The following is a 25,952-nucleotide window of genomic DNA, read 5'->3' as shown; positions in this document are numbered from 1 at the left end:
TTTTACAGCCTTAACACATCTATAATAACTGCAAAAAATAAAGCTGGCTACTTCGCGGATTTCACCTATCGCAGGTTATTTTTAGAATGTAACTCAATAAACGGGACCACTGCAACAAGAGGTTTGAGCACAACAAAAAAATGCAAAAAGTTACCTGCAGGTAAATGTATGATTCTTTTTATTCACATACGACTGGATTGTAAAACAGACACAAACACACTTTTGCACTCACTGTGTTTGTTGTCTGGTTTGTGTACATCCTGACGAACGCCTGGGCTGAAGGGCGAGGGGGGCAGCACTGGTGACTGGGAAAGCTTCTCTTCTTTGATCCCCATGTTTGACCTCTGCTCCTACACAGGATGAACAACCACTTTTGTCAAATTGCTTCTTTTTAACATTTAAACTGATAATTGCACTTGTTTGTACTCACTCGTTCAAAATACACATTTAAACATAAGATGAGGAGAGGCATTAGCTTACAGTCCAATCCAGACAGACAACCAGTACAAAGTCAATGCTAAATCCCTTACATGCTTCTTGGTCTGTGGAGGCGACTGTTGTCCCATTGAATGGAACGCAGGCATCGGAGGAGAGTGCATCATCAGCGGAGAGGGGCAACCTGCAAAAACAAGAGTGATCGGTGTCCCATCATTTAATTAAATGCCTCATTTAGTGTGTGCCTACAGTGATTATGTCTAATCACTACCAAGCATTAGGGTCAACATTACACAACGTGCAGTGATTTGTAACTTTTACTTTTAAGTATTGTTTTACTGTGTTGTTATGCAACAGGAGCAGCCTCATGTTCTGTTCTCCCAAAGAGAAGCTTTTTCAGCTGTGACCGCAGGTCACATGACAGACGCCTTGCAACATGTAGCAATGTTTTAAAAGACAGAGATTTTGCTCCACACTATGGCCAAGTGCAGGTATGACACAATATGCTGGGATAAGTTTTACTTGGTACAGTTCACTGACAAAGACTGCGAATGGGCTGCCCTCATGAAAGCTGACCAACATAAATGAACTGTGGTAATATCTATGGTCTAGGTCTGTTTGTCATCTGCTCAGTCTGTCGACAGCAGTGGAGGGAACTTGATTGAAAAGAAGCAGCTGTCAGCAGTGCAGCTATATGAATGTGTTTGACCATGAGGCATTAAGACACCTTACCTGTTGTGAAAGGCTCCACTTTGCTTTGTGGCGATGGCTGCTGTTGGTGCTGTTGCAGCTGCTGTACCTTCTGCTGCAGGACCCCGCCCTTCTGCTGCTGCTGCGGCGTTGACGTGTGCGTATGCGGGAACGACTGCTGCATGTGCACTTGGCCTGAGCTGTGTCTCTGCGTCAGAACGGGGGTGGCTGTTGTCATGACCTGCGCGTGCAGTGGCGGCCCCAGCTGCACAGGAGAATGTGTGTGCAGCGTTTGCGTGGTGGCTCTGGGCTGAAGTGACTGCAGGAGGCTGTGGACCTGGCTGAGCGGTGGGGTCTCAGAGCTGGTGGGCGTTGGCTCCTCGTCGTCCTCCAGCAGGGCTTGGGGAGGCTGCGCCGAGAGGGTGCCCAGGATGCCGTGGGATGGCGGTGATGGGACGCGAGGGCGGGGGACAGGCTGCGGGGGAGGGTGAGAGGAAGCGAGGGCTGAAGCTGAGGTGAGGAAGCTGGAGGCATTGAAGGGAGGGAGGATGGAGGAGGCTGTGCAGGTTTGGGTGGAAGTGGCGCTGCACGGTTGCTAGGTCTTGATGGTTGCTGGGGAAGAGCATTATGGATTGCTGTAAACATAGGAGAAGAATGGGAAAGGTATGAATGTAAAGAACACAGGAAACAGGAGGATGTGTATATCATGAACGCTCCAGCTGTTTAAGCTTCACCTCTCATTAGACTGAAATATTTCACCATTTCTCTACATACAGATTACAGACATATTAAAAAAACAACACACAACAACCTTGCAAATGTAATTATCTGCTCTTCCTTCCTTGCCTTACTCAAACACTTTAAACTACTAGACACTACGCAATGGCAGCATGTCACTTTGGAATAATTCAGCCATTTATCGTTGAAACAGAAGCAATACTGGAGGAGAAGTTAGAGAAGAGGAAACTGCATTAAACAGAGCTGCTGCTGAAAGAGCAGAACTCCAAGAGGAACAAGAAGAAAGTCCAGACTAGTAAGCGTTGGTGTGTGTTTTGTGTAGCTGACATGAGACTCCAGCTTGAAAACATTTACAGTTAATAGTGTTGCTCATTACAGATAAAACCTAGCTCCTGCCTTCCAGCCAGATCAAAAATACTGCTGCCCCCACTCCTTATTCTCCTAGTAGATGCACCTATGGTGTAAATTTAAAAATCCATGGTGATTTTCAGAAAAGTGGACCTCATTGACCTTGAGGTCGAGGTCACTGAGGTTCGAACTTGTCTAAGATTTTTAGTAGCTGTACCTATGGTATCAATTTGAAAATCGTACATCACTATGAAGAAGAAAAACACTATGGACAGTTTCAGAAGTTTAGAATCTAAATTTTTATAGCAGTGATTTTACTTATTTTGACTGCTTAACCAGACGAAGCAAGCAGTCTGAACAATTAACAATGAACTGTTAAGTTGTAACAGAAGACGGCAGCTGTGTTCTGAATAAATGGAACAGTCATTTTTTGGTGATAAACATATAATTATGTCCCGCTATTAAAAGATGTACTGTCACAATAAAGGAGACCTATTATGCACACTTCAAGCTGATACCTAAAGAATAACTGGTATAAAATGATCCTCATTTATCTGGCTGAGTCCATCCTCTGAAACATCCCAATATAATTCCCTTTGCTCTCCCTTTAAGGAAGCTTTGCTCCGATTGGCTGCCCACTGATAACACAAAGAGTAGTTGGGTGTGACCTCTTGCTCCACTCTCAGTAACATCAGAGCTAAGAGTACGGGAGAAAAAAGTGCCTTGAACAGATTATTTGAACAGCATGACAGTCTGAAGCTTTTAACACGCATGTAGTTCTTGGACAGACACTGAACTCATTACTCCAGAGCTGTGTTTGAGGATGCATCAGTGTAACAGTACATAGATGGCCAAAATACGGGAAAGCATAAAAATCCACCTTTTACTGGCTCTTGATGAAGTGAATACAGAGTTGTTAGCAGAGTCCTGTTCTGGTGGACGTACCTGGAGAAGGGATGATGGGATGTTGGTTTAGGAAAGGGTGCGTCTCAGAAGGCGTCTGGTTGGTGGGCGCGTTGGTATTGAGGAGGCCAGAGGCAACAGGAGCACTGGCAGTAGTAATGGTTGCATTAGGCTCTGTGTTGGACTGCGTCAGGTGAGAATTCATGAAGTGGGCCAGAGGGTCAAATCCTGAGGCCAATAGCTGGGAGGAATCCAGAGAGGGGACAGGGACAGGGAGGGAAATAGCTGGAGGGGGGATATATGGTGGTTTGGACTGGACCACCTGAGGCTGTGTCTGAGGTTGAAGCTGAGGCTGAAGCTGAAGCTGAAGCTGAAGCTGAGGCTGAAGCTGTGACTGAAGCTGTGACTGAAACTGTGACTGAGGCTGAGAAGTGACTGGGCCCACTCCACTACCGGTGGACTGGTGCTGCGGTCTCTTGGTGTCCTTGTTAGTTGAAGTCTTCTTCGGTTGCTTGGGAACCAGCCCTGTACAGACAGCACAATATGAAATGAAGAAATATAACATGTTAAAGACAAAACCTAGGACTCTGCTGGTGCAGACTGCCGAGTGTATGTTACCACTGTCAGAGTCTTCACTATCTGAGGATTCACTGCTGCCTGAAGATGAGGATCCCGTCTTCATCTTTGTCACATTTGGAATTTCCAGAGGCTTCTCTGCTGCGAAAAGGAGCCACAGCATTCAGAGATTAAACAGAATATTGTTCACATAATCCAATAATAACAGAAGCAGCGACACTTCTTCTAAAAAAAACTGTCAATATGTGAAAGTAAGACTGTACCCAGATAATGTTAAATGGAAAGCATGGGGAACAAAGACTTAAAAACAAGAGCTCACATGAGAATCTTTGGAATTACGAACCTTATGTGAAAGTGTTTTAAAAAAGGTATTAAATGTGCAAAAAGCCTACCTGATGGTTTTTTCTTCTTCCTGAGGCAGCTTGAGACATACTTCTCTAGCTCTCTCAGCGTGGAGGGCTTCAGCGTCTCAAAGTCAATCTCAATCTCATCTGGATTGGAGTTTTTCAGCGACGGCTCACGGGTTTGGATTATGTGCACGACACGGCCCAGCTTGTCTCCGGGCAACTTATTGATATCCAGGCTCAGCTGGCGCTTCTCCTCATACGACATTGGCTTGCACCTGTCAGCAGACATGTCTGGAGGAGGACGCATTACAATAGGTTTACAATAGTCCCAGGCATGCATATCAACAAAACTCAATCATCCATCCATCCATCCATCCTTTCACTTCCGCTTATCCTTTTCAGGGTCGCGGGGGGCGCTGGAGCCTATCCCAGCTGTCATAGGGCGAGAGGCGGGGTACACCCTGGACAAGTCGCCAGTCTGTCGCAGGGCCAACACACAGGGACAGACAACCATTCACACTCACATTCACTCGCACATTCACACCTAGTGACAATTTCGATTATCCAATTAACCTATCCCCACAAGCTGCATGTCTTTGGACGGTGGGAGGAAGCCGGAGTACCCGGAGGGAACCCACGCAAACACGGGGGAGAACATGCAAACTCCACACAGAAAGACCCCGGCCTGATGGTGGAATTGAACTCGGGACCTTCTTGCTGTGCGGCAACAGTGCTAACCACCGTGCCACCCCAAAAGACTCAATCATATGTTCTTTAATTAACGTACCAATGTCAACATCTTCAAGAGAGGCCGAAGGGACGAGAGGGGTCGGCCCAGGCTGAGGAGGCACAGCAGGCCGGGGATTTTTAACTCCTTCTTTTTTACTGTGAATGAGAAGTTCTTAGATGAGCTCCAGGCAGTGCAGGTACAATAACCTGTCTTAAGAGTTTTACTTCTGGAAAACCTACCTGGGCTTTTTCCTGTCTTTCTTTGCACTGATAGGTTCTTTACTACTTTTGCTTTTCTTAGATGCCTGAAGCATTGCAAGTGGGAGAGTCTCCACAGGTTCCTCTGCTCCCACTTTTTTCTTGTGCTTTTCTTTCTTCTTTTCCTTCTTCTCCCTCTCTTTCTTCTTGGGCTTGCTGACCTGTGGCTGGGAGAGCGCTGCCAGCTGCTCATGGACAGCTTTAAGCTGAAACACACACACATTTGTGTGTTAAAGAGATGATAAGTCACTGCACATTTGATTCTCCAGCATTCAGCCCTGTTTCAATCAGACCATTCTACAAGGCCCACCCAACTCTTGTGTCTAATTAGCCAACCTCCCCTTAACTTTCCCTCATCTAACCTGTTCCTGTAACTCAGCTAATCGCTGCTTCCTTTCTTGTTCCGAGTCTCCTCCTGAGGACTCCGATTCTGAGGAGCTCGAGCTCTCATCTTCCGAGGCAGCAGAAGGAGGTGGAACTTGTCGAGTGGAGGGGGCAGGGTGGAGAGCTGATGATGGGGTGGGAACAGGGACTGGCTCCTCTGGGTCATCGGGCATTTTGGCGAAGCGCATCTCAAACACGTCCTGTAAGATTGAAGGACAGCAAGAGAAGCTGTCAGCTCGAGGAAATTGTCCACATCCACACACTGCAAAGCATGTCACCTAACAATCAAACCTTTGTACAATAAGATCAAAATTGTGTGGGCACAGAAGGTTATGCACAGGGGTGCACATAAGTGGTCTGCAGGTGCGCATTCGCTGTCAAAATAAAAGATGCGCACCAGAGAAGAAGTTGCAATGTGCATTTGCGTACATAAGATTTTCTGGAGAAGGACAGACATTTGTTTAGAACTCTTAAAGATGTCTGATAGGTTTGTAGCTTAAACCTATTTGCTGGAATGTTCAAGACAATTTAATTACACAGCAAAAGCAAGACACGAGTAGGCAAAGTTCGTTATGTTTCTCGTGCACGGGAGAGAACTGGACAACGCCGTTCCTTCGCTTGACCCCAGTTTCTCTCATCCGCTCCCCCGTAACACTGCTCTTTTATTGAGGTTACATGAATATACATAGGTTCATTAACATATGACGTCTACCTACACACAAAGAGTACCTTGCCTGTGTGTTGTGTAAGTGTGTGTGTGTGAGATCAGAGTGTGACCCGATAAACGACTTCCCTAAACCTGCTGGTCTGGAAGTCTAGCAGTTCATCTAAACAAAAGGCACTTGGAGTAAAACAGATATAGATATGTTTATCCTACTACAAAACAATAAGAGAAGGTATGACCTCTCCCATGCTCCCAGGATGTGGGTGTGAATGCCAGAACACTCTGGAATGCACACAAAATCTCTGCAGACTACTAAGGATCAACCCTCCTATCACTACACAATCGATTATACACCTCTAAGCATATATGGTTAAATATTTCTAAGCATAAATGACAATCAACAATATAAACCTGACAATGTCGAAGAAGCAAGCTCCTATAAGCAGTTACTTTGGTGTTCCTCCACCTCCAAAGAAATGTCAGAGGGAGTCCGAATCGCAAAAGAAGCGCGTATTCTCGGAAAAGTGGTTGCAGGAGGTGAGCTGGCTTCAAATAAATGATGAACGCACAGAGATGTGGTGCAGAATATGCCGTGAAAATCCCACTCTAGCAGACAAAAACAGTGCCTTTTATATGTACGCAAACATGCGTTGCAACTTCTTATCTGGTGCGCGTCTTTTATTTTGACAGCGAATGCGCACCTGCTGGCCACTTATGTGCACCCCTGGTTATGCACTTTATGTGACTGTTCAAAACTTTTCTATGAGATTTTGTTGAGTGCTTTTTTTTTTTTTTTTTTTTTTTTCAAATTTAGAGGCCGGTCCAAAGACTTTTGCACATATAGGTTATATAATGTTGGTTACGTTTTGCAAGATAGTGTGTGAAATGTGTGGTTTACCTGTAATTTGCGCGCCATGGCGACCACATCGTGGTCTGGAGGGTTGTATTTGTAACAGTTTGAGAACATCAACCTGACGTCTGCTGCAAATTCTTGAGCATCTCTGTACTGTCTGTTGTCCAGCTTTTTCTGGAGGGGATTAAAACAAAAAAAACAAAACAGTACAGATCAAAATTCTGCAAATTTAGAGACACACGAGACATGCACATTGGCAATTTGAAAGGTGACTTATTAAGCTGACGCTTAACTATTTATTTGGTTGTTACCTAGTTTACATCCTCTTGATTATTATTTACTGTCTGACTTTTGTATGGCTCGTCAGTTGTTTAAAAGTTTGTGGCAAAAAGAATTAAAGCAAACTAAACAAAAAATCCAGCAAAATGTCAAAAAACTTTAGTATCAAGAGCAAATTTTATCACAGGCAGACTGAGGCTGAAACCTTCCTAACTATAAAAACAGGTTTGTACATATTGTAATAAAATCACCTTGATGGTGCTGAGATCCATGGGGTGCTTGATGATTTCATGGTAGTCGTGGAGACCGAGAGCTTTTGCATCAACAGGTTTGTAAAAAGGCCAGGCATAGGCCACGTGTTTCTTAGACAGCATCTCTCTGACGAGGCGCGCGCACCAACGTAACTGCTCCTGGCGCTTCGGTGTTCCTGACTCTCCCATCTCCAAGCCTCCTCCAAGGTGATGCTGAGAGTCTGGCTGTGATGCTTCTCTTTTAGGCTGCTTTGACGGGCGGCTGCTGTCTCTGCGTGGCCGGGTCTCGGCAGAAACAGGAGACGATTCACTGAGCTGATCGTTGGCGGTGGGTGTCGTGGTATCAGCTTTCCTCTTCTGGCTCTTCTTCTGCTGTTGGAAAAGAAGAGTTTAGAGGTCACAGTCTGAAAAAAAAAAAAATCAGCAGGTGTCTTTGTAACAACAGGTGCCGTCTTACCTTGATGAGAGCAGGGGAACTTTGCAGTATGGGGACAGTAGGATGGAGGCCTGGGTGAGTCACAGTCGGAGGGGGAACTGAAGTCATTCCCTGGGCCAGGACGTCTGAAGCGGAGAGGGAGAATGGAGGCCCCAGATGGGGCGCATGGTTTGTGGGTGTAGGAGGCACACGGGGAAGCTGAGGTTGGGCTAGAGTCTGGGCCAGAGTCTGGACCAGAGGCTGGGCCAGAGTCTGGGCCAGGGGCTGGGCCAGGGGCTGAGCCAGGGGCTGGACCAGAGGTTGGACCAGAGGCTGGACCAGAGGCTGGACCAGAGGCTGGACCAGAGGTTGGACCAGAGGCTGGACCAGAGGCTGGACCAGCCCCTGGTCCAGCCTCAGGGGTAAGGCAGGAGAACCTTGGGGGGCAGGTGCAGCACGGGTATGTGGAGTGGTTGAAGGGGACGAAAAGCCTCGTGTATGCGGGGTGGTGGAGGGGGATGATGAGTCATGTCCTGAATCTGATTTTGAAATCAGACCTAGAAGGAAGAACACAAAAGCAGCACAAAGATGAAACTTTAGCATAGCTAAACATTAGGTCAACAGGTTTAAAGCAGATCACCAACAGGCATGACATAACCAAAACCCGATTTCCCAATAAAAGTTCCATATGAGGTGTGGCTGATTAAGTGGGTGGAGGAGAACAGACAACAACGAAACCAAACATACAAGCTGAGCTGGCTAGATTAGCAGCATTTGCATATCACTGCTGGTGACGCATGGAAACTCTTCCATGAATTCTTAAGTGTACACCAGGAAGTAGAATCACATCCTCTGGCATGAAGTTACAGTACCTCTTCTACTGAGGGAAAGCAGCACGAAGAACGCTTCTGCTTCACAGAAAAATAAATGAAAGATGCTAAAATAATACCTGTGTCCTGCCTGCCTCCTCTGCGTCCCTTTGTAACCACAGCAATCTCAGTCTCCTCCTGCGGCATCTCCGTAATCTTCTGGAGAAAGAGCTTTTCCAAGGCTTCTGCCATTAGGACAATATCATCCCCGGGCTAAACACACAAACAGATGAAAACCGGAGAGCACATTAGCCACAATGCATGTCTCTTAATGTCGCTGAGCAGGACAGTGCCTTCACGGATGTGAAGGCACTCAGTGCCCATGTGTGCAGAACTTCTAATGTGGCCGACCTTGTTGTAGATGTAGCAGTTTGTGAACATGGTGTTGAAGTCTTGGATACACTCCTGGGCATTCCAGTAGTAGTTGTTCTCCAGGCGTTTTTTAATCGTGCCCATGTCCATAGGACTCTTTATGATCTTATAATAGTCCTTAAAGAAGAGCAGGGAAACACGAGTATTAGTATTTTAGCCAGACAGAAGAATAACTAAGAGAGTTGAAAGAAAACATTAAAATTAAGATTAAAGCTCATCCAGTTCCTCAAGGGAATGACATTCATAAGAAAACTGGCTATTCCCTGCACAAGTTTAAATACTATGCTAATAGGATCCTAAAGAATTATATTTACCATGTAAAGTAATTCAGGAAAGCTGCTCAGGATTATAGATTGAACTCAGTTTATGGGTTACTGAATACTTACTGTGAAGTATCACAACGAAACAAAATAACCCAGACTGATGTGTGCTTTTAGGTATGTGGCACAGTAACAGTGTCTTAATTAAGAAATCAGAGGCTCAAGATTTTGAGGTAAATAAAGTTTTGTGGTCTTCTGCACATGGCACGGGTCAGCTGTTACTCACAGATTTCACGTTTATTGTGAAATAGTTCATAATGAGATGGAGGCTTGATCCAGCTCTCCTCTGGATAAATCCTGTACTCCACCCGAGTTTCAGTCCTAAGAATGTCACACAGTCCTGACAGTTTCTATCAGTTACCCTTACATCAAAAACAGAACGATCCTCCTTCGGCTGCCTGTCATTGATCTGAACTGCTGAACAGATCTGTGCTTACCCTGTAATATGCTTCACGGTGTCTCTAATTTGTGCTTTTCTTGACAGAATTTTGGTTGCTATTGAAATGAACTGGCTGCTTCTTTGTATCTAAATGACTGCACTGTTAGTATATCACCCTGCAATCACAGCACATAATTTAACAACAACAAAAAAATAGCAGTTGCAGCCCTAGATGCATCCTTAACATTCTCCCTCTGAAAAGCCAACACCTGCAGCAAAAGGTCAGTGCCAGGACTAAAGGTACTACCATGTGTGTCTCCTTGGTAACCATAACTAGAAGACCACAGAAGATCGCAGCAGAGTTTTTTCCCCTACTTAACTTAAATACTCAATGTGACTTGTCACAAAGTGTCAAAAGAGGAAATGCAGAAAAGAAAAATAAACAAACACACACACTTTCTGAAAAGCAGAAAAGGCAACGACATGTTTTACTGCAGGGTGCCACCGTCACCAGGTCCTACTGTGTGAAACTTTGCATATTAAATTCATTTACTAGTTGTTACAGTGCTGTCTTTGTGCACCACTCTGATTGCACACACACTGAAACACACACACACACACGACTCACAGGCAAATTGAGTTTGATGGCATCTACAGGAGCCTGGAAGGGCCATGCAAAATTGTGTTTCCATAATGTCTTCAATACCACTTTTTGCAAGTACTGAAAAAGAGCAAAAACAAACAAACAAAAAATTATACACACATTAAATAAGTGAAACTGACATTTTACCAGCAGAGATGGTTCACAAAGCAAAGTCCTACCTGCAGCTGGTTGGTCTGTCGTTTGGGTCTGGAGGGGTTCCATGTTTCGGGGGGTGGAGGGTTGAAGGGGATAGGCGGTGGGGCGGAGGGAGGGTTATGGCTGCTGCCTGCCTCCAGTCCGTCCCCCATTGCAGAGGTGGGCTGAAGTGGCTGAGCAGACACTTTAGGCAGATTGGACCTGGCAGGGGCAGGTGGGACCGGGGGGAACCCCTTCAGGCCATTCCACTCCTCACGTGACTCTCTGAAAGAACCACAGAGGAAAACATTATCTCTGCAGCCGTTATGAGAATTTTGACATGACTTTCTCAGAAGGTATCTCACATTCAGCATTACTGCCACATGTCGAATCTGACACCAAACTCCTATCACCCCACTATCTAGATCAAAACACTTTTTACACGTTCTGTCTCAATTATCTGTCTCACGACCACAACCCAGTGTGAGCATTTTCTTCTACAGTACATCGCCAAAGGTCTCTGTGTGAGAAAGACAGGCAACTTGGCAAAAGGTCGTTTTCACCCCGCTCAAGAAAACAATAAAGATCTCATCTTTGACACGTTCGCTGCTCTTTAAGCTGTGACTCAAACTCAGTATCTGATTTTGTCATCACGTGCTAGAAACTACTGCGCTAAAACTGGGATCAGGCACTGAGGACTCAACGTGTGTTTATGTGCACAAACAAAAAGCATGCATTCCATATCAACATCAAACTCTTAGTTTCCAGCATCTGAGAATAAACATTGAATCATTGCTTAAGATCAAATACCGTTATGACTGTTAACCTGCAAAGTTTCTGATCCATCAAATGGAAGCAGAAAGTGTAAACACATTACATGCCTCACCAGCTATAAAATATCCACAAACAATGCAGGGCATTTACTTGTCCTAAAAGCACAAAGACTACAAAACAAATCCATGGCTCTGAGTATTTTTTTTTTTTATCTTCAATCATGCATTTGTAATTTAGGCAAAACAACAAAAATGCACTAATATTTACAGAAGGAATTGACTGAACAGCTCAACAGGATGAGGCAGAACTTCAAATGCATACCTTATCTAAGACTCAGCTTTTGCTAGTAATATCAGAAATTTTGTAATATTAATAATAACTAAACACAAGGCCCAGTTTTATAAACTGGGCTAGACACAAGATAAAACTGGGGTTCAGGTTAAAGAATGCCTTGGTAAAGTCTGATTTTTTTTTTTTTAAATTACACTGGGAGGATTGATGGAAAAGTTATGTGATAATGGCAACTTTTTAAAAGCTGAAAATACAATTTAAGTGTATTTACTTTCTAATCCCAAACTGTGGTAATTATCTTGCAGGAAAAACTCATTAAACTCTCTCAACTGCTTTCACAAAGGCCAATTATTTTTGGTGGACTTACATGTTTGTAGCTGTGCAGCTGTGGTCTAAACCAGTTGTGTGATCATATCTCAGTTGGGGAGGTGGCAACTTCCCAGGGTGATGTGGGATGTTTGTTAGTGACACGCTGCGGCAGCACAAAAATCACAACACACAGAGAGTCGAGTGTCACACCTGTGAGAGACCGAGATAACAAATTGAATTAGAGTCAATTTATGTAGTTTGTTGGATTTTGTTCGTGCAAACTGCCCTTTTTTAAAATTGAAACTGTCACAATAGAAAACAACACTTCCACATCACAAAACACAGAATTGAAAGCCCAAGACAGCTGCATCATCTGGATGATACAGGCACATTACTCTTCTTTATGCCAGTCAACATCTAGTGCATGGAGCGGTTTGCAACAACAAGTTAATTCTCAGGATTTTGGGGAGGGGTGCCCTATATATGCATGTTTTCATAGGTCTTTTGTGCTACTGTTTATGTACAGCAAACTTAGAACAAATGGGGTGACAGGAGCTAATATGGTACTCTTTTGCATTAAAACTGAACTCTGCCTGACCTACAACCTTGGCATGCTTCAGATGACCTTTGGTACCACCTGAGATCAAAGGTCAAAGGAATTTCTCAGCAAGACAAAATGAATGAATCAGAGACAACAGCTAACATTTAGTTTGTTATCAACCTGACAAGTTTCTTCTACTAAAGACCAAAAGCTTTATTTACATCTCTTTCTATGCCTGTTACTCGTTACAGATCCATATTCCAGCTACAGATCCGTGATTAGTTAAAAAAACAAACAAACAAACATTAAATAAGTGAATAACTGTTCCCTACATTTACCAGTTAAGTGGATTGCATGTTGATAACTACCTTATTAATGAATATAGACGTGTAATATATGCATAATAATTCTAACTGGCCAGCAGTTAGCACTGCAGCGAGTGCTTGAGACAAAATAAATAAATGTTGCGGGAAAATACACGAAAGACCAAGTCATTCTCCAAACTACGTAACTGCATACAACTACACACAACATACACAGCACGTTAAGAACGCAGCAGTGTCGCAGCTAATCTGATCAATAACAGATCAAATATTCTATCGATAAAGCCACTAGACGTAACGAGACTGGGAAAGGTATCACATACTGCTACTACTTAGTATCTACCGGGTCATAAACATGTCATAAAAACGACCCAATTTGTTGCAAAACAACTTTACTCCACAGCTTTTCCTTTGCTAACCTTCCATGTCGGCGCATCGCCATTTCCACTATGCTCAAGTGACAGCTGCGCACGTAAACTGCGTTTCAGAATACAACTTGGACGGGATTGATATTCTCGAAATGACGTACGTCAAATTTCACATGAGCTTCTGCGCCATAGCGCCTTTACTACGCTACCAAGAGAACGTAACTTGTGTCACGAATACGGCCTACGGGGCTACAAACAAACAGCCTAGCAGCTAACTCGCTAGCATGTTAGCGACATGTAGCTAACGTGCACACTGACAACACGCAGCGCCCGCTGCTACAAAAACGACCTTCACGCGAGCGTTAAAAGGAGAAAGACACAACGCAGAATATGTACAACAACACCAAGTCGCTCGCGCCTAAAAGCTAAAAAAATGAGCTATATCGCGTGCCCGAACCGGTGCAAGGCCTTGCGAAGACAGCTCATGCTCCGCTTCCCGAAGCGCTCACTGAGCGCGCGGGAAATACGCCACCGATGCCCGCTGTAAGCGTTTTATCTGATCCCCGGGGTCTTAAGCTTTCGTTTGATGTACGAACGTAAGCCACGCTAAGACGAAAAATGATATTTTTACCTTCTTCAGTCGGTTGTCAGCGTTCACAGACCTTCCTCGCCCCAAATCCAGAACAAACAGTCCCGTTTCACGTCAATGACGTCAGACGCACGGGGGGCTGGCCAACAAATGTCACCTACAACTCCTCCCCTCTCTCCCGGGTTAACATCACGCAATAGCTTGTAATCATTTCAGTCAGGAGACATGTCGGTGTTCACCTTACTAAACGAGTGGGTTTAAATATATAACCGAGGAAAAAGTGAGCGTACACTAAAACGTGTTTTTATTTAGTAGACAAGAAGCTGACAGCTTAAATGTGCACGGCACGGACGGCACGTAGGCCACCCAGCTGCCATCTGTTTCCTCTGTAAATACGTTTTCTACAAACTATAGAGAACACAACGAAAGTTAAAAGCATTTCTGAAACTTGACAATTAGTTATACGGCTTATCGACCTACTGCAAATTACCTTTTATGGCCTGATTTGATCTCAGACCCGTGTGAGCATGGTTTTTGTGCGTAATTACATGTTTAGATCTTGATGGGAGCGGTGTCTTCCAGATGTAATGCTGTGTGAGTGGCATGAGGGCTGATTCTACTGTTTGGTAAGTGTGAAAGTCATGAAGATGTCAATCCAGCTGAATACTGATGGAGATAATGGCGGTAAATTGTGCTTTTCTGCCTTTTCCTCTGTCCTAGAAGATATTATACCACTCATTTTATGAGTTTATGAAAACTGTTATCAGTGCTTGGGAAGGAGGGAGTAGGTACACCACCTAGTGGTTGGGATGGTGTTAAATTAAAGCACAGTATCAAAACGACCTCAGCCACAGGTTATCAGAATTGTGTGGTGAACAGTCTGCATCAAAATATGCAAAATTAGCAGTGAATATGTACACATCACAAATGAGATAAGTCTGGTAGATTTGCTTTTGATACCCTGCTCAGTTTACATTAAAGGTCTGCACATGCAGTCCTTCTCCCATTCAAACTTACTGGCCACTTCATTAAGTACGTTTGTTCTTCAACTTGTTAACACAAATATCTCATCAACTAACCATACGACAATATCTCAGTGCATTTGGGCATGTAGACATGGCCAAGACGACCTGCTGAAATCCAAACTTAAGGTGACTTGAGTGACTTTGAACGTGGAATGGTTGTTGATGCTAGACAGGCTGGTCTGAGCTTTGCTGATGGTCTGGATTTTCCCGCACAGCCATCTCAAGTGTTTACAAAGGATGCTCTGAAACAGAAAATATCCAGCTCTCTGTGAGAAACTGCCTTGTTGAGGTTAGATGTTATAACCAGCATGTGCAGAAGAGCATCTCTGAATGTGTAACATGTTAAATGTTGAACTACACTAGCAGCACTAACTTGTACATATGTTTCTTGTGTAAATGTAAATGCCTGTATTATTGTGTATTACACACAATGGAGAGATCACAAACTGTGTTTCATTGTTCTTGTAATAAAGGCATGTTAATAAAGAGCTATTCTATTATATTCCAAAGACTACACCAGATGCAACTCCTGTCAACTAAGCCAGGAAACTGAGGTCACAATTTGCACAGGATAAATCAACAAGAAGACTGGAAAAATATTGTTGGTCTGATGAACGGATTGCTGCTGTGATAGTTCGACAGGCTTGGAGTTTGGTGTAAACCACATGAAAGCACAGAGCCATCCTGCCTTCTATCAATGCTTCAGGAGGCTGGTGGCATTATAGTGTCAGGGTGATTTTTTGGAACACTTTAGGTCACTTAGTTTCTTGAACATAATGAGCTCTCTGTACTCAAATCACCTCAACAGTCACCATATCTCAATCCAATAGATCACCTTTGGGCTGTGATGTAACAGGAGATTCAGCTGTGTGATGCCATCATCTCATTGTGAAGCAAAATCCATGAGCAGCGTTTCCAGCACCTTGTTGAATCGATGCCACAAAGTAGTAAGGCACTTTTTAAGCAGCCACTGAGTTAATTTCACTTGTATTTGGGAAATAACACAAAGAAACTGATTTAGTCAATGAGTTTATTTCTTTCCCAGACCGAGACAAAACTAAAATGACTGAAAATGTTCCGAATGATATTCAAAATGTTGCACGCTTATCCTACAAACAGTCCCCTCAATCATCTCAGGCAGCCCCACCTGCAGAGTTAAAAAGCCCTCCTTATAGATTTATCCAAAAGTTTGGAAAATGGTCATTCATCAATACTGGGAAAGGCCAGAAAGCCATGACATTGTGTAAACTCTCGAACCCCCCCCCCCCCAAAAAGTACACAATATATCTCAATGTTACAATAGCCGCAATTTCTTAATTCTAAACAACTTACATTTTAACAAAAAGGCACAACAACAACAACAAAAAAAAAAAAATTACTTTGACGTTTTCATAAATATGCTCATGTGTCTTCTTGCCAAAGTTGAAATGAGAAGTCCAACAATGCCTCTGTCTGCACAGAGTACAAAGCTATTCCTGGGAACAGACCAGTTCAGCATTGAGACTGAGGAAGGGTAAACCACACGTCCGGTCTACTCTGATATTTAAAAAGAAGTCTACCCATAACTTCGTTGAGACTTTGTATGCATGCAGAAGACAAGAGTTACTATTTTTGACATTTGCTTTCATGTAAATCTCTGCAGGAAAGTGAAGAAGAGCAGTAGACAAAATGTGCAACTGCTTTTACCAAACTCAAATAACAAGCTCAGACTGACAGTGAAACATGACTGGAGCAGGTATATGTAATCCACAATACATGTGGCAGTCAAACTGGACAGTAGAGGTCATAGACTGGTCCAAACAGATGTTCAGGTGGAAAGGTTACACTCTCTCTCTCTCTCTCTCTCTCTCTCTCTCTCACAGAGCGGAAATCATTCATGATCATTGGCATCTTCCTCTTCGAGCACTGCTGCCTCCAATCCTTCATCTCCCAAGTCACCGTGTAATCCCTCTTCACCAATCTCATCATGAACCACATATCCCTCATCCTCTTCCTCCTCCTCCCCAACTTCAAAACCTTCCTCCTCATCTTGGTTCTCCTCATCCTGGTTCGCCTGCTGCTCCTCCTCATCCTGGTTCGCCTGCTGCTCCTCCTCATCCTGGTTCGCCTGCTGCTCCTCCTCATCCTGGTTCGCCTGCTGCTCCTCCTCATCCTGGTTCGCCTGCTGCTCCTCCATCTTTTCCTCCTCCTCCGTGCCTGCTGCTGCTACTGCTTCTTCTGATGCTGCTGCTTCAGCAGTCTCTCCTGCTTCTCCTTCGACCCCCTCTTTGCTAATCTCCCCCTCAGGAGCAGGCTCATCTTTGGCAGGTTCTCCTTCCGCCTGGCTCTCTGCCGCTTCGCCTGTGACCTCCAACTCTGATACGTCCATTGCCATGCTGTCTTCTGGATCCTGTTCATCTTGGTTACCAGTGAAAGGGTTTTCACCCTGACGAAACAAAAGAATTGAGAAAAATAATTACATTTTGACCCACTGCACTCATGGGCAGTTATGTATGTTTGCATCAGACAGTTTCTGCACACTAAAACCCATACTGCTGATACAAACCTCCAAGTGCAATATTATTAATCAGATTTTTTCCAAGTATTAGTTCCCTTTTTTCTTAACAGTGCATTTACTGACACGGCTGGTCTTCTGTTCTTTGTGTTTACAAAAAATAAATAAAAAATAAATACATACATACATACAAGTAGTTGGTGCATATTTATAATCACATTTATTTCTGATGCAAGCCCAAACAGGACTCTGTGCATACCTTGAGGTAGCTCTCCAGCTTCTTGCCAATGAGTTTGTGGTTAAGGATGCTTCGAGCAACTGACAGACTGGCCCGCTTGGACTGCTCCATCATACCCTTCAAATAAACAACATTTCCATGTCAGAACAAAACATCGTAAACAATAGCCTCAGCTCTGTGGCACCATTTGTGACATCAGTGCAGGGCTTTGCAGAGTTACTGCATTTTAAAAATGGCACTGCACAAACAGGGAGTGGATGGGGTAACCGTTTATACCATCCTCTGACAGTCTAAAGTTCTAAATGTTTTCTGATAAGGCAGAATCAATGTTAGCCAACCTCTGGCCTTCAGTGCTTGAATGAAAAAGTCAGCAGCAATGTCTCTACAGAAATCATGACCCAGTCTCACGCAGCCTACAAACCTTGCTGTGTAAGCAGCTTCCTATACAAATCATTTTCTTCTACTGTCTACATCTGCCAACTAAATGAAACACATTCTGCAGAATGACAGGACGGTGTAGTTGGAAGAAAACAGTTACTACATGAAACTGGTCACAACAACATTTGTGGACTTTCTCAATGATACTGAAATTATTATTTTTTTGGATGCACTGGGTGCTATTTAGATCCATTTATACAGCCGATATCTCCAGAACCAGACAAGCCACACCAAAATAATAACGATGATCATCTAAACAATTACCCGAAGGACGGAGATAAAAATAAAAGTGCACTGATTTGAATGTAGCATTGTCCTTTTAAACATATAGGCTTGTGCAACAGTCCATTTGCAGAAGACCTGCTGTACCTTGCGGTTGTAGTTGTGGTCAGGAGACTTGATGTGTTTCTGTATCAGGTGGGGCTGCATGGGAATGAAGAGGTCACATGCTGCACAGTGAGCAGCTTCCACCTTCCTCATAAAGTGCTCCATTCCAAGCTCTGTACAAGCGTGAGAGAAATATCTGTAGTGAGCAATTCATGCGCATCTTCAGTTTTTTAGACTACACAACACACAGTGGGAGTTTCTGCTTACCCCTGGTGAGGTCCTGCTCTTTGTACACCTGGCAGATTGCAGCACTGTGGTTCTCCAGCTGGCTCACCCTCTCCTCTGTCTTCTTAAACTTATTCTGCAAATACTCCTACAAAGGAAAGTTTTTTGTTTTGTTTTTTTCCACGAAACTTTTACCTCACCCAATATCTTTACTCTTGCATACATGTATAAATCACGCGTCGGCTCTGGAAAATCACTGCATAAATATTTCAGCACATTCAACCAGAAATGTTTTTCCATTTAACCACACTCCAAACTGTTTTAGTATATTTACAACAAGCACTTCCCTGAAATTTGGCTAAGAAATGTAACATTTCTAAAAGCCTATGATTGGCCAGTTACTTCATCTTCATTAATCATAAATATGACTTCCAATAAATTTGAGTTACCTGCAAAAAGTCTGTAGTGGGCTTGGACAACTGGCTGGAAAGGAACTTAAAGTGGTCCTTGTGGAAGCGACTCTCAAGATGAGCTTCCATTTCTTCCTTGTAGAACGAACGGAACTTGCACACAGAACATGCAAACATCACCCTGGAAAAATATTTAAAATCTTAGTCAAAAAAGCCCATCGGAAAGAGCCACAGGTGAGATTGAAAACAAAAAACAGCAAATGAGAGTTGAAAGAACTTTCTAGGAGTTTGTAAATTCACCTTTCCAGGAATCCTCGTCTCTTCCTCATTTTTGGGTGCCTGTCCTGACCCTGGGGCGGTGTCTGTTTGCCCTGTGGCTTTTTCTTCTCTTCCAGTTTGGATGCAGCTAATAAGAAGCAAAAGTGCAGAAGACACGTATATGAACAACCCCAATACAAAAAACAAAACAAAACCCCCAAAACAAACAAAAACAGGGAAAGTGTAAATTTTAAATAAATTATTTAAGTGTATATAAATAATAAAAAAATAATGAAACACAATATCGAAAGATTCAGAGAATCTGGAGAAATCTTTCCACAATCTTCAGTTAACCCAAAATAAAAAAAAAGGAATGTCAGTGAGGAGTCACTGGAGTCAAGATTACCTTTATCACCTTCTTCAGCAGGTTTTGTCTCCTGCAAAGAAAAATATTTCATTACTCAAAGAACAAAAAAATAAAACAAACAAAAAAAAAAAAACAAAGTCAAAAATGGCTCCATCATCTGAACCTTAGCACAGATGTTTACTGCTGGATGTAGTCATGCTATTATAAATATTTGCAACACATATTCAACTCAAATCTGTGACACTGGTTGATCATGAAGAAAAAAAGAACATCGCGTTTAGCCTTTTTGTCTGTTTTGTAAAACCACATTCTCATCCTCATTTGCATTTACATTTAAATTATTATTTCCATCTGAAACTGTACACCGATTGCTTAAAGCAAGTTCCAGGGGCAAGTTAATTAGATCCTAAAGTAATACAATAAACCTTTAAACCTTTGAAATGCCACTGTTGACAAAAGACTGAGCTGTCAAAGGCTGATCCACTCACCGCAGCAGCTGTTGTCTTTGCCTCACCACCATCGCCGTTTTTCTCTGGTTGCTCTAAAAACACGGAGCACACACATAAGACCAAAAAAGACACCAAAATATCTGCCAAGTAATGAGCAAGGTTATTATCGTTAACGAAAACTAACGAAATAACGAAAACTAGAAGTGAAAAAACATTTTCGTTAACGGAAATAAAAATAAAAACAAAAAAAGGAAAACTAACTAAAACTGTAATGAGTGTTCACAAAACTAACTAAAATTAACTGAATTTATAGCAAAAATGCGTTTAGTTTTAGTTGATGTGTGCGTGTCATACAATAGTCAAGGGTGAAAATGAAGTTTAGTTTCCAGGTTTTTTTCTTGCTGTGTCTCATTATGCCAGCAGGTGGCAGTACGTTAGTCGAGTCGTCTCTGTGTTGCTGCTCCGTCCACGCGCAGAATCATGTCAGGAAAAGTCTGGAGAAAGCGCCAGCTTCCAATTTGGGATTACTTTGAATATGACTGTGTTTTGGATAAAGCAAGTGTCTTGTAGTGGAAAGAGACAAATTATGAGGGACATTTCTAAAGGGAAAAAAATCCCACAAACCTTAAAGTGCACTTGAAAAGCTCACACAAGAAGGCTAACCTAGCTTACCTGGAGAAGGTAAGGGAGCACGCCCAACCCTCATCCCCAGAAACAGAAGCTAACCCCAGGCAAGGCAGCGTGATGCATCCCGAGACAACAGGACTGGGATATCTACATAACTGTGTGAGTCAATTGCCTTAACACCCGGTGCTGCAAGAGTTAATAGTCTCATTGGGGCCAAGATATACATTTTATAGTTGCCTGGTATCAATGGTTGTTCATCTGCCTTTATTTATTTATTTAAAGAACCCATAGGTGGGAATGTGAGTTGTCTGTCTCTGCGTGTTAGCCCTGCAACAGACAGGCGACCTGTCCAGGGTGCAGGGTATGGTAGCTGGAATAGCAACATACCCAAGGATAAGCAGAAGAGAATGACTGATATGATGAAACTGGGATTTTGTTACACTTTATTGCAAACACAACTAAAACTATAACTGAAACTAATCAAAACTAAACTGAAACTAAGGATTTTCCAAAAAATAAAAATTAAACTAAACTAGCAAACAATTGGGAAAAACTAATTAAAACTAATATAAAATTGAAAATCTGAAGTCAAAACGAAATAAAAATAAAAACTAATGAAAATTGCAAAACTATTAAAACCCTGGTAATGAGGTCCTTTGAGAATACCACACAGTCGACAAAAAAAAAAAAAAAAAAAAAGTACCTTGCGTAGCCTCTGACTCGGCACTGTCCGTCTTGTTCATCTTCGACTCTGGCTCGTCACCTGATGACGGGGTCTGCTTTCTTTTCTTCTGAATATCCCGCTGTGGCTTCACCTGCTACAGTACACAGAAATCAGTTTGCACACAAATGCATTTAGTGATAATAAAAATAAATACAAACCTGGACAATACACCTTCAATTAAACACTAACAGATACTAGGACTTAATGTTTGCAATGTTCATATTCTCCTCGTGGCATTTCCACATCAATAGTGTTAGCCTCATCTTAAGACAAGCCAGAATTGGGGCAAAGGAAAGAAAAAGGAAAAATCTATCTAAGCTACTTAATGCAAAAAAAAAAAAAAAAAAAAAAAAAAAAAAAAAAAAATCAACATCCGGACAGTTATCAGGGCAATGAATTGTGTGGGGAGATGTGGGATTTGTCTTTACTGTAGATACAGGGCAGTTAATTTCTTCTGGAACTGGAAGGGCAAGTGATACTGCAAATATGTGTTGGGCACTATCTGTGACAAACTGCTTTAGGTAGCAAATAGCAGGCACTGGCAGTTTAGCAAGACTTGCCAGTTGACTGAGAATACAAAAGGAGGGAATTAGAAAGGGCTTAACTTTTTCCAGGTATCTGAGGAGGTCTTATTTGGCTGGAGGTACTTACTTTGTTAAGGGGTCTCTTGCGGCCTCGCTGCCGGCCAGCCCGTGGGCCCCCTCCAAAATGCCTCCCAGGAAAGTCGTGAGGCCCTTGAGTAGAACCCTGGAAGCCCCCACTCTCAGGGTACATGCGGTTGGACAGGAGGGAAGGGAGCTTTCCTCTACCACCTCCTGGAGAGTGGCCGCGGTGGGACTGGCCACCGCTACCACTTCCCCGCAAACCTCCGCTTAATGGAGTGGGGTCTGACCTGCGGCTTCCAAACCCTCCAGTAGCTCCTCGACCCCCGGCGCTTCCACCCCTTCTGGGGGAACGTCGGCCTGCTCCAGCCCATCCTCCACCTCCAGAACCTCCTCCTTGGGGACTGGTGAAGGACTCCCTCATATTCTGTCGCATTTTAGCGACTCCATAGGAAGAGGAGGGGCTATCAAAGCCTCCTCCTCCTCCTAGCCCAAGTCCCCCTCCGAAGCCCTGGCCTCCTCGCTGACTCAACAGCATGCTGTCCTCCCGGCCATCACCAAAACCATAGCTACCGCCGCCAGATCTGTAGAGATCTCGGGAGGAGGCAAAAGCGGAGGAGCGCGAGTCGAATGACTCGTACTGGTCAAACCTGCAGGAGGGAGGAAGAGGGTTGGTAGAGAAGAGCAGAGAGCAAGGGAGGCAGAGAGGGCAGCCAGGTTTGGATTTCTCCACCTGCTATTCCTTCTCCTCTGTGGTCTCGCTTTCTCCATGTTTTCTTGTCACTCCCAGCTTCATTTCAGAAAACAATTTAGATCAAAAATTAATGATCCACAACAACTTAAAACACTGTGCTTGTGGTACATTGTAAAGTTATTTCTTTTGTTTTTAAAATCTCATGTCTACAGAAATTACTGCAGATTAGGGAAATGCAGTTTGTTTTTTAAGCCTCTCTCCTTTTTAAAGGATGGGCTGTAAAACCTTGTACAGACATGAACATGGTCCATCAGAACCAATGACGACTCTTACAAGAAGTAAAGTGTCCTGGGAACTGACTCAATTACAATAAACACTAATGAAAAGGGGTTTATATTAAAAAAAACATATACTGGGCATTTTTTCAAGGGGAGATTGTGTTTCTGTAAATACATTGAGCATCCTTCAATAAACATTTCAGCTTGACAAGGCATTATTAGGGCACCTGTAAACCCATCTCTCTTCAGTAACCTAAAGCCAGAAGACAGGGTTAGGTCACATGGAGGGTGAGAGAAACAACGTGTGTAAACACAAACACAAAGCCGGGACAAAAGCAATGCTCAGAGTTTTAAATAAAGATGGATTGGCTTTATATGCAACAATGTCAGTTTGTAACAAATGGAAAAGCTGGTCTGTAACTGCACCTCCAACAGGGGACCATGCATTTCACAGTGTCTTTGGTTTAAAGGATCACATCATCATTTTCTTCTCAATAAATGAGGGAAACTGCAGCATAGCAAATAGGAGCAAACAATGCATCCTCAGATGCTGAGGCATTCAAATGCAGCCTGGACGATATGATCTTCTCATCTCAAGCAGGAATTGAGGCAACATGTTTCCAACAAGGATTGAGTGCAAACAGTAATGCCGTAACAAAGACTATAACAGCACAATTTACTGGTGCAACCTCACAATTTCCAAACGATATCAACTCTCCAAGTCTCTGCAAACAGTGGTATACCCTTTGTTTTTTTTCCCCCCCAACCACTGTGAATAACTGCTCTTCAGAACCAGTGGAAAATCGCAAGCTAGGAGGGTAGCCAGGTGTGGATTGGTCCTAATGATGGACTTTAAAATTAGAACGGCTATTAGAAGGCCTAAGCATTTACTGAGACAACTGTAAAACAAAGTGGTGACTTGACATCAGCCAGACATGACGTGACACTAATAGATGATGCTCTCAAGCAACCAGAGGGCCAAATTTGTAATGCAAGATGATTTTTCTAACAGTACAGACACCAGTGGCAAATATGACACATTCAGGTGCATGGATGTGTGGGAATGGTACCCTACTAAGAAAGATGGTATGAAGCATAAAAAGGAAAGTACTGTTACCTGTCACTCCGACCCCCTTTAAACCCCCCCTCCAACTGAGTGAGCATGTCCAAGCGCTGGTTAATCTTAGCAATGACTGCATCTGCATGGGTGCCCGTGGATGAGAGCAGAGATGTTCCCGAGAGCCCTCTTTTCATGTGGCCACTGCCACCTCCATAGCCTCCGAGTCCAGACATGGAATCCTTGTAACCTCCCCCGTGCATATCGAAACCACCTGAACCTAGTAAAGGGGGTGGGGCAAACAAATTAACACACTCCCTGTGAAGAAACAAATTAAGTAAACAGAATAAACATGCACTACTTACTTGCTTCATAAATAGCAGTAATTCAGGGCTGAGTGTACCAACTTACCTCTGCTTCCAGAGCCTCCACCTCCCCAACTGGAGTAACCTACAAAAGGAGAGAATACGGACTGATAACATAAAAGCACTGGGAATTTTATACCAACAGATCCACAAGCATGTGCGGATTTATTACAGGGAGCTGTTCAATAGCGCAAATCGTTAAAAAGCATAGGAAGGGGGAATCCACTGCACTTGGAGTAAAATTTAACAAAAACTGGCCGTATATTTATTTATTTATTTAAACTTTACCATTTGACAATCAATTTGCAAGCTTTCTCTCTTAATAGATATTCAGCTAGCGAGTTGTGCAGTTCAGAAAGGAACAGCAATTAAATCCAAAGACTTAAAGGCATCTTGTCAGAGGCGGCCATTTTATCAGCTAGCCTTTAAACTATTCCGACATTGACTCCATTTTAAAAGAATAAGCTAACGAACTTTGGCAGAGCACCTGACACGTCTTACAACAAACCGCCAAAGGCCCATAAAGTCGTCTGTGTTAGCATCACTAGCAAACAATCTGCCCGATAGCGAGATGGGCCGCGTAGCTAGCAGTGGTTCATTAATGTTGGCTGATGGGCCTAGCGTAACGCTGACGATTATTTTTAATTTTCGCTAAAACAAACCTACCTACTGGTATTTGGCAGATTTTGTAATAACTGGTAAGAATATACAACACGACTACTGTTTAGCTAGGTCTTTGTTTCAGGCTGCAGCCGGCTAAAGGCTGGCTCTTATGCTGGGGAGCTTTTTTTTTTTTTTTTTAAGAAAACGGCATTAGCTTAGCTAGCGGCTAACAAACTGGTCAGGGGAACAAAGCATGTGGCTAACTGGGTAACTATCAATATCTATAGCCAAATGTGAAACAAAAGCTAAGCAGATTATATTTACCAGAGCCGTAACCCCTGCCTTCCATGATATTTTGTGCGCCGTTTGGACGAAACTAGCAACACGAGCGGCTACAGATCCAAGAAAAGAGTAGCTGCTTGTAGCAAAATGTATCGAGCCAAGTCCGACACGTCAAAACCACGTGACCGACAAGGCCTCGTTACGTCACTGGTATGCCTATAATAGAATCTGAACGTGAATATATATTTATTATAAAATTGTTTCAGATATCAATAATAGATTTAATGAAGGCAAGAAGAATGTATCCTGATCTTGACCAAAGGCTACAGATGTGTAAAGCCCATAAATGTAGAGATTAATATTGAATAATCAATCAATCAACCAATCAGTCAATCAAAGACTCAGTGTACTATATACAGAGGTATACAGTATGCCCTGAATTGAAACATCTTAACTATGTACACACACAAAACACGTTAAACAGAGTATTTGCTTCTGTAAATATAAATATTGCCAGTAAATCTTCATGAGCTCTCATTTGAGTTGCACAATAAAATATCTAATATATGTATATGTGTATATCTTCCGACAAAAGAAAACATTGTTATCACACATTTTATAATTAGGAAATCTTAAATATTTCATGTCTTTGATTCCACATATCATCACAGCACTTTAAAAGGCATTCTATTGAGAACTTTGTTTC

General features: G+C 43.0%; 2 protein-coding genes and 1 long non-coding RNA gene across 7 annotated transcripts; 1 reads left to right on the top strand and 2 right to left on the bottom strand.

Annotated features, from left to right (window-relative positions):
- Positions 1–1,219: 1,219 nt before the first annotated feature.
- On the bottom strand, positions 1,220–13,919 carry LOC100693386 (bromodomain-containing protein 4). Of its 4 annotated transcripts, none has more exons than XM_025907677.1 (16): positions 13,826–13,919; positions 12,021–12,172; positions 10,633–10,873; positions 10,439–10,531; positions 9,091–9,228; positions 8,820–8,952; positions 7,913–8,427; positions 7,456–7,827; positions 6,971–7,099; positions 5,387–5,608; positions 5,007–5,230; positions 4,825–4,922; positions 4,083–4,328; positions 3,733–3,831; positions 3,157–3,639; positions 1,220–1,760 (listed from the first exon to the last, which is right to left on the bottom strand). In XM_025907677.1, the coding sequence occupies exons 3-16, from the start codon at positions 10,759–10,761 to the stop codon at positions 1,360–1,362; spliced, it is 3,282 nt and encodes a 1,093-aa protein (XP_025763462.1). In that variant the 5' UTR covers positions 10,762–10,873; positions 12,021–12,172; positions 13,826–13,919; the 3' UTR covers positions 1,220–1,359. The 4 variants fall into 4 exon arrangements, with proteins under 4 accessions (XP_025763462.1, XP_025763464.1, XP_025763465.1 ...); XM_025907679.1 differs by having other exon boundaries at positions 3,733–3,828; XM_025907680.1 differs by having other exon boundaries at positions 7,456–7,824.
- Positions 13,920–13,989: 70 nt separating this feature from the next.
- Positions 13,990–16,090, top strand: LOC102082304 (uncharacterized). Of its 2 annotated transcripts, XR_267451.4 has the most exons (3): positions 13,990–14,409; positions 15,319–15,540; positions 15,639–16,090. It is a non-coding gene; the product is annotated as an uncharacterized LOC102082304 (long non-coding RNA). The 2 variants fall into 2 exon arrangements; XR_003220369.1 differs by having other exon boundaries at positions 15,319–16,090.
- A 4-nt stretch (positions 16,091–16,094) lies between these two features.
- Positions 16,095–25,446, bottom strand: akap8l (A kinase (PRKA) anchor protein 8-like). The gene is made up of 13 exons (XM_005461660.3): positions 25,289–25,446; positions 24,408–24,446; positions 24,057–24,276; positions 22,017–22,617; positions 21,345–21,459; positions 20,054–20,106; positions 19,605–19,635; positions 19,241–19,346; positions 18,980–19,121; positions 18,573–18,678; positions 18,348–18,478; positions 17,562–17,657; positions 16,095–17,233 (listed from the first exon to the last, which is right to left on the bottom strand). Exons 1-13 carry the CDS (start codon positions 25,311–25,313, stop codon positions 16,679–16,681), a joined length of 2,220 nt encoding a protein of 739 aa, XP_005461717.2. The 5' UTR covers positions 25,314–25,446; the 3' UTR covers positions 16,095–16,678.
- Between the last annotated feature and the right edge of the window lie 506 nt (positions 25,447–25,952).

Source organism: Oreochromis niloticus, linkage group LG6, assembly GCF_001858045.2.
Source record: "Oreochromis niloticus isolate F11D_XX linkage group LG6, O_niloticus_UMD_NMBU, whole genome shotgun sequence".
In the NCBI taxonomy this organism is placed as follows: Eukaryota; Metazoa; Chordata; class Actinopteri; order Cichliformes; family Cichlidae; genus Oreochromis; species Oreochromis niloticus.
This window is presented reverse-complemented; position numbering and strand designations above follow the sequence as displayed.

Coding starts and splice junctions, on each gene's coding strand:
- LOC100693386 (XM_025907677.1), bottom strand. CDS start 10,761: ATGGGGGACGGACTGGAGGCAGGCAGCAGCCATAACCCTCCCTCCGCC. Junction 5,609..6,970: donor CCATGGCGCGCAAATTACAG/GTAAACCACACA, acceptor TCAATCTTACAG/GACGTGTTTGAGATGCGCTT. Junction 4,923..5,006: donor AAAGACAGGAAAAAGCCCAG/GTAGGTTTTCCA, acceptor TCTCATTCACAG/TAAAAAAGAAGGAGTTAAAA.
- akap8l (XM_005461660.3), bottom strand. CDS start 25,313: ATGGAAGGCAGGGGTTACGGCTCTG. Junction 24,447..25,288: donor AGGCAGGGGTTACGGCTCTG/GTAAATATAATC, acceptor CTCCTTTTGTAG/GTTACTCCAGTTGGGGAGGT. Junction 19,122..19,240: donor AGACGAGGATTCCTGGAAAG/GTGAATTTACAA, acceptor ATATTTTTCCAG/GGTGATGTTTGCATGTTCTG.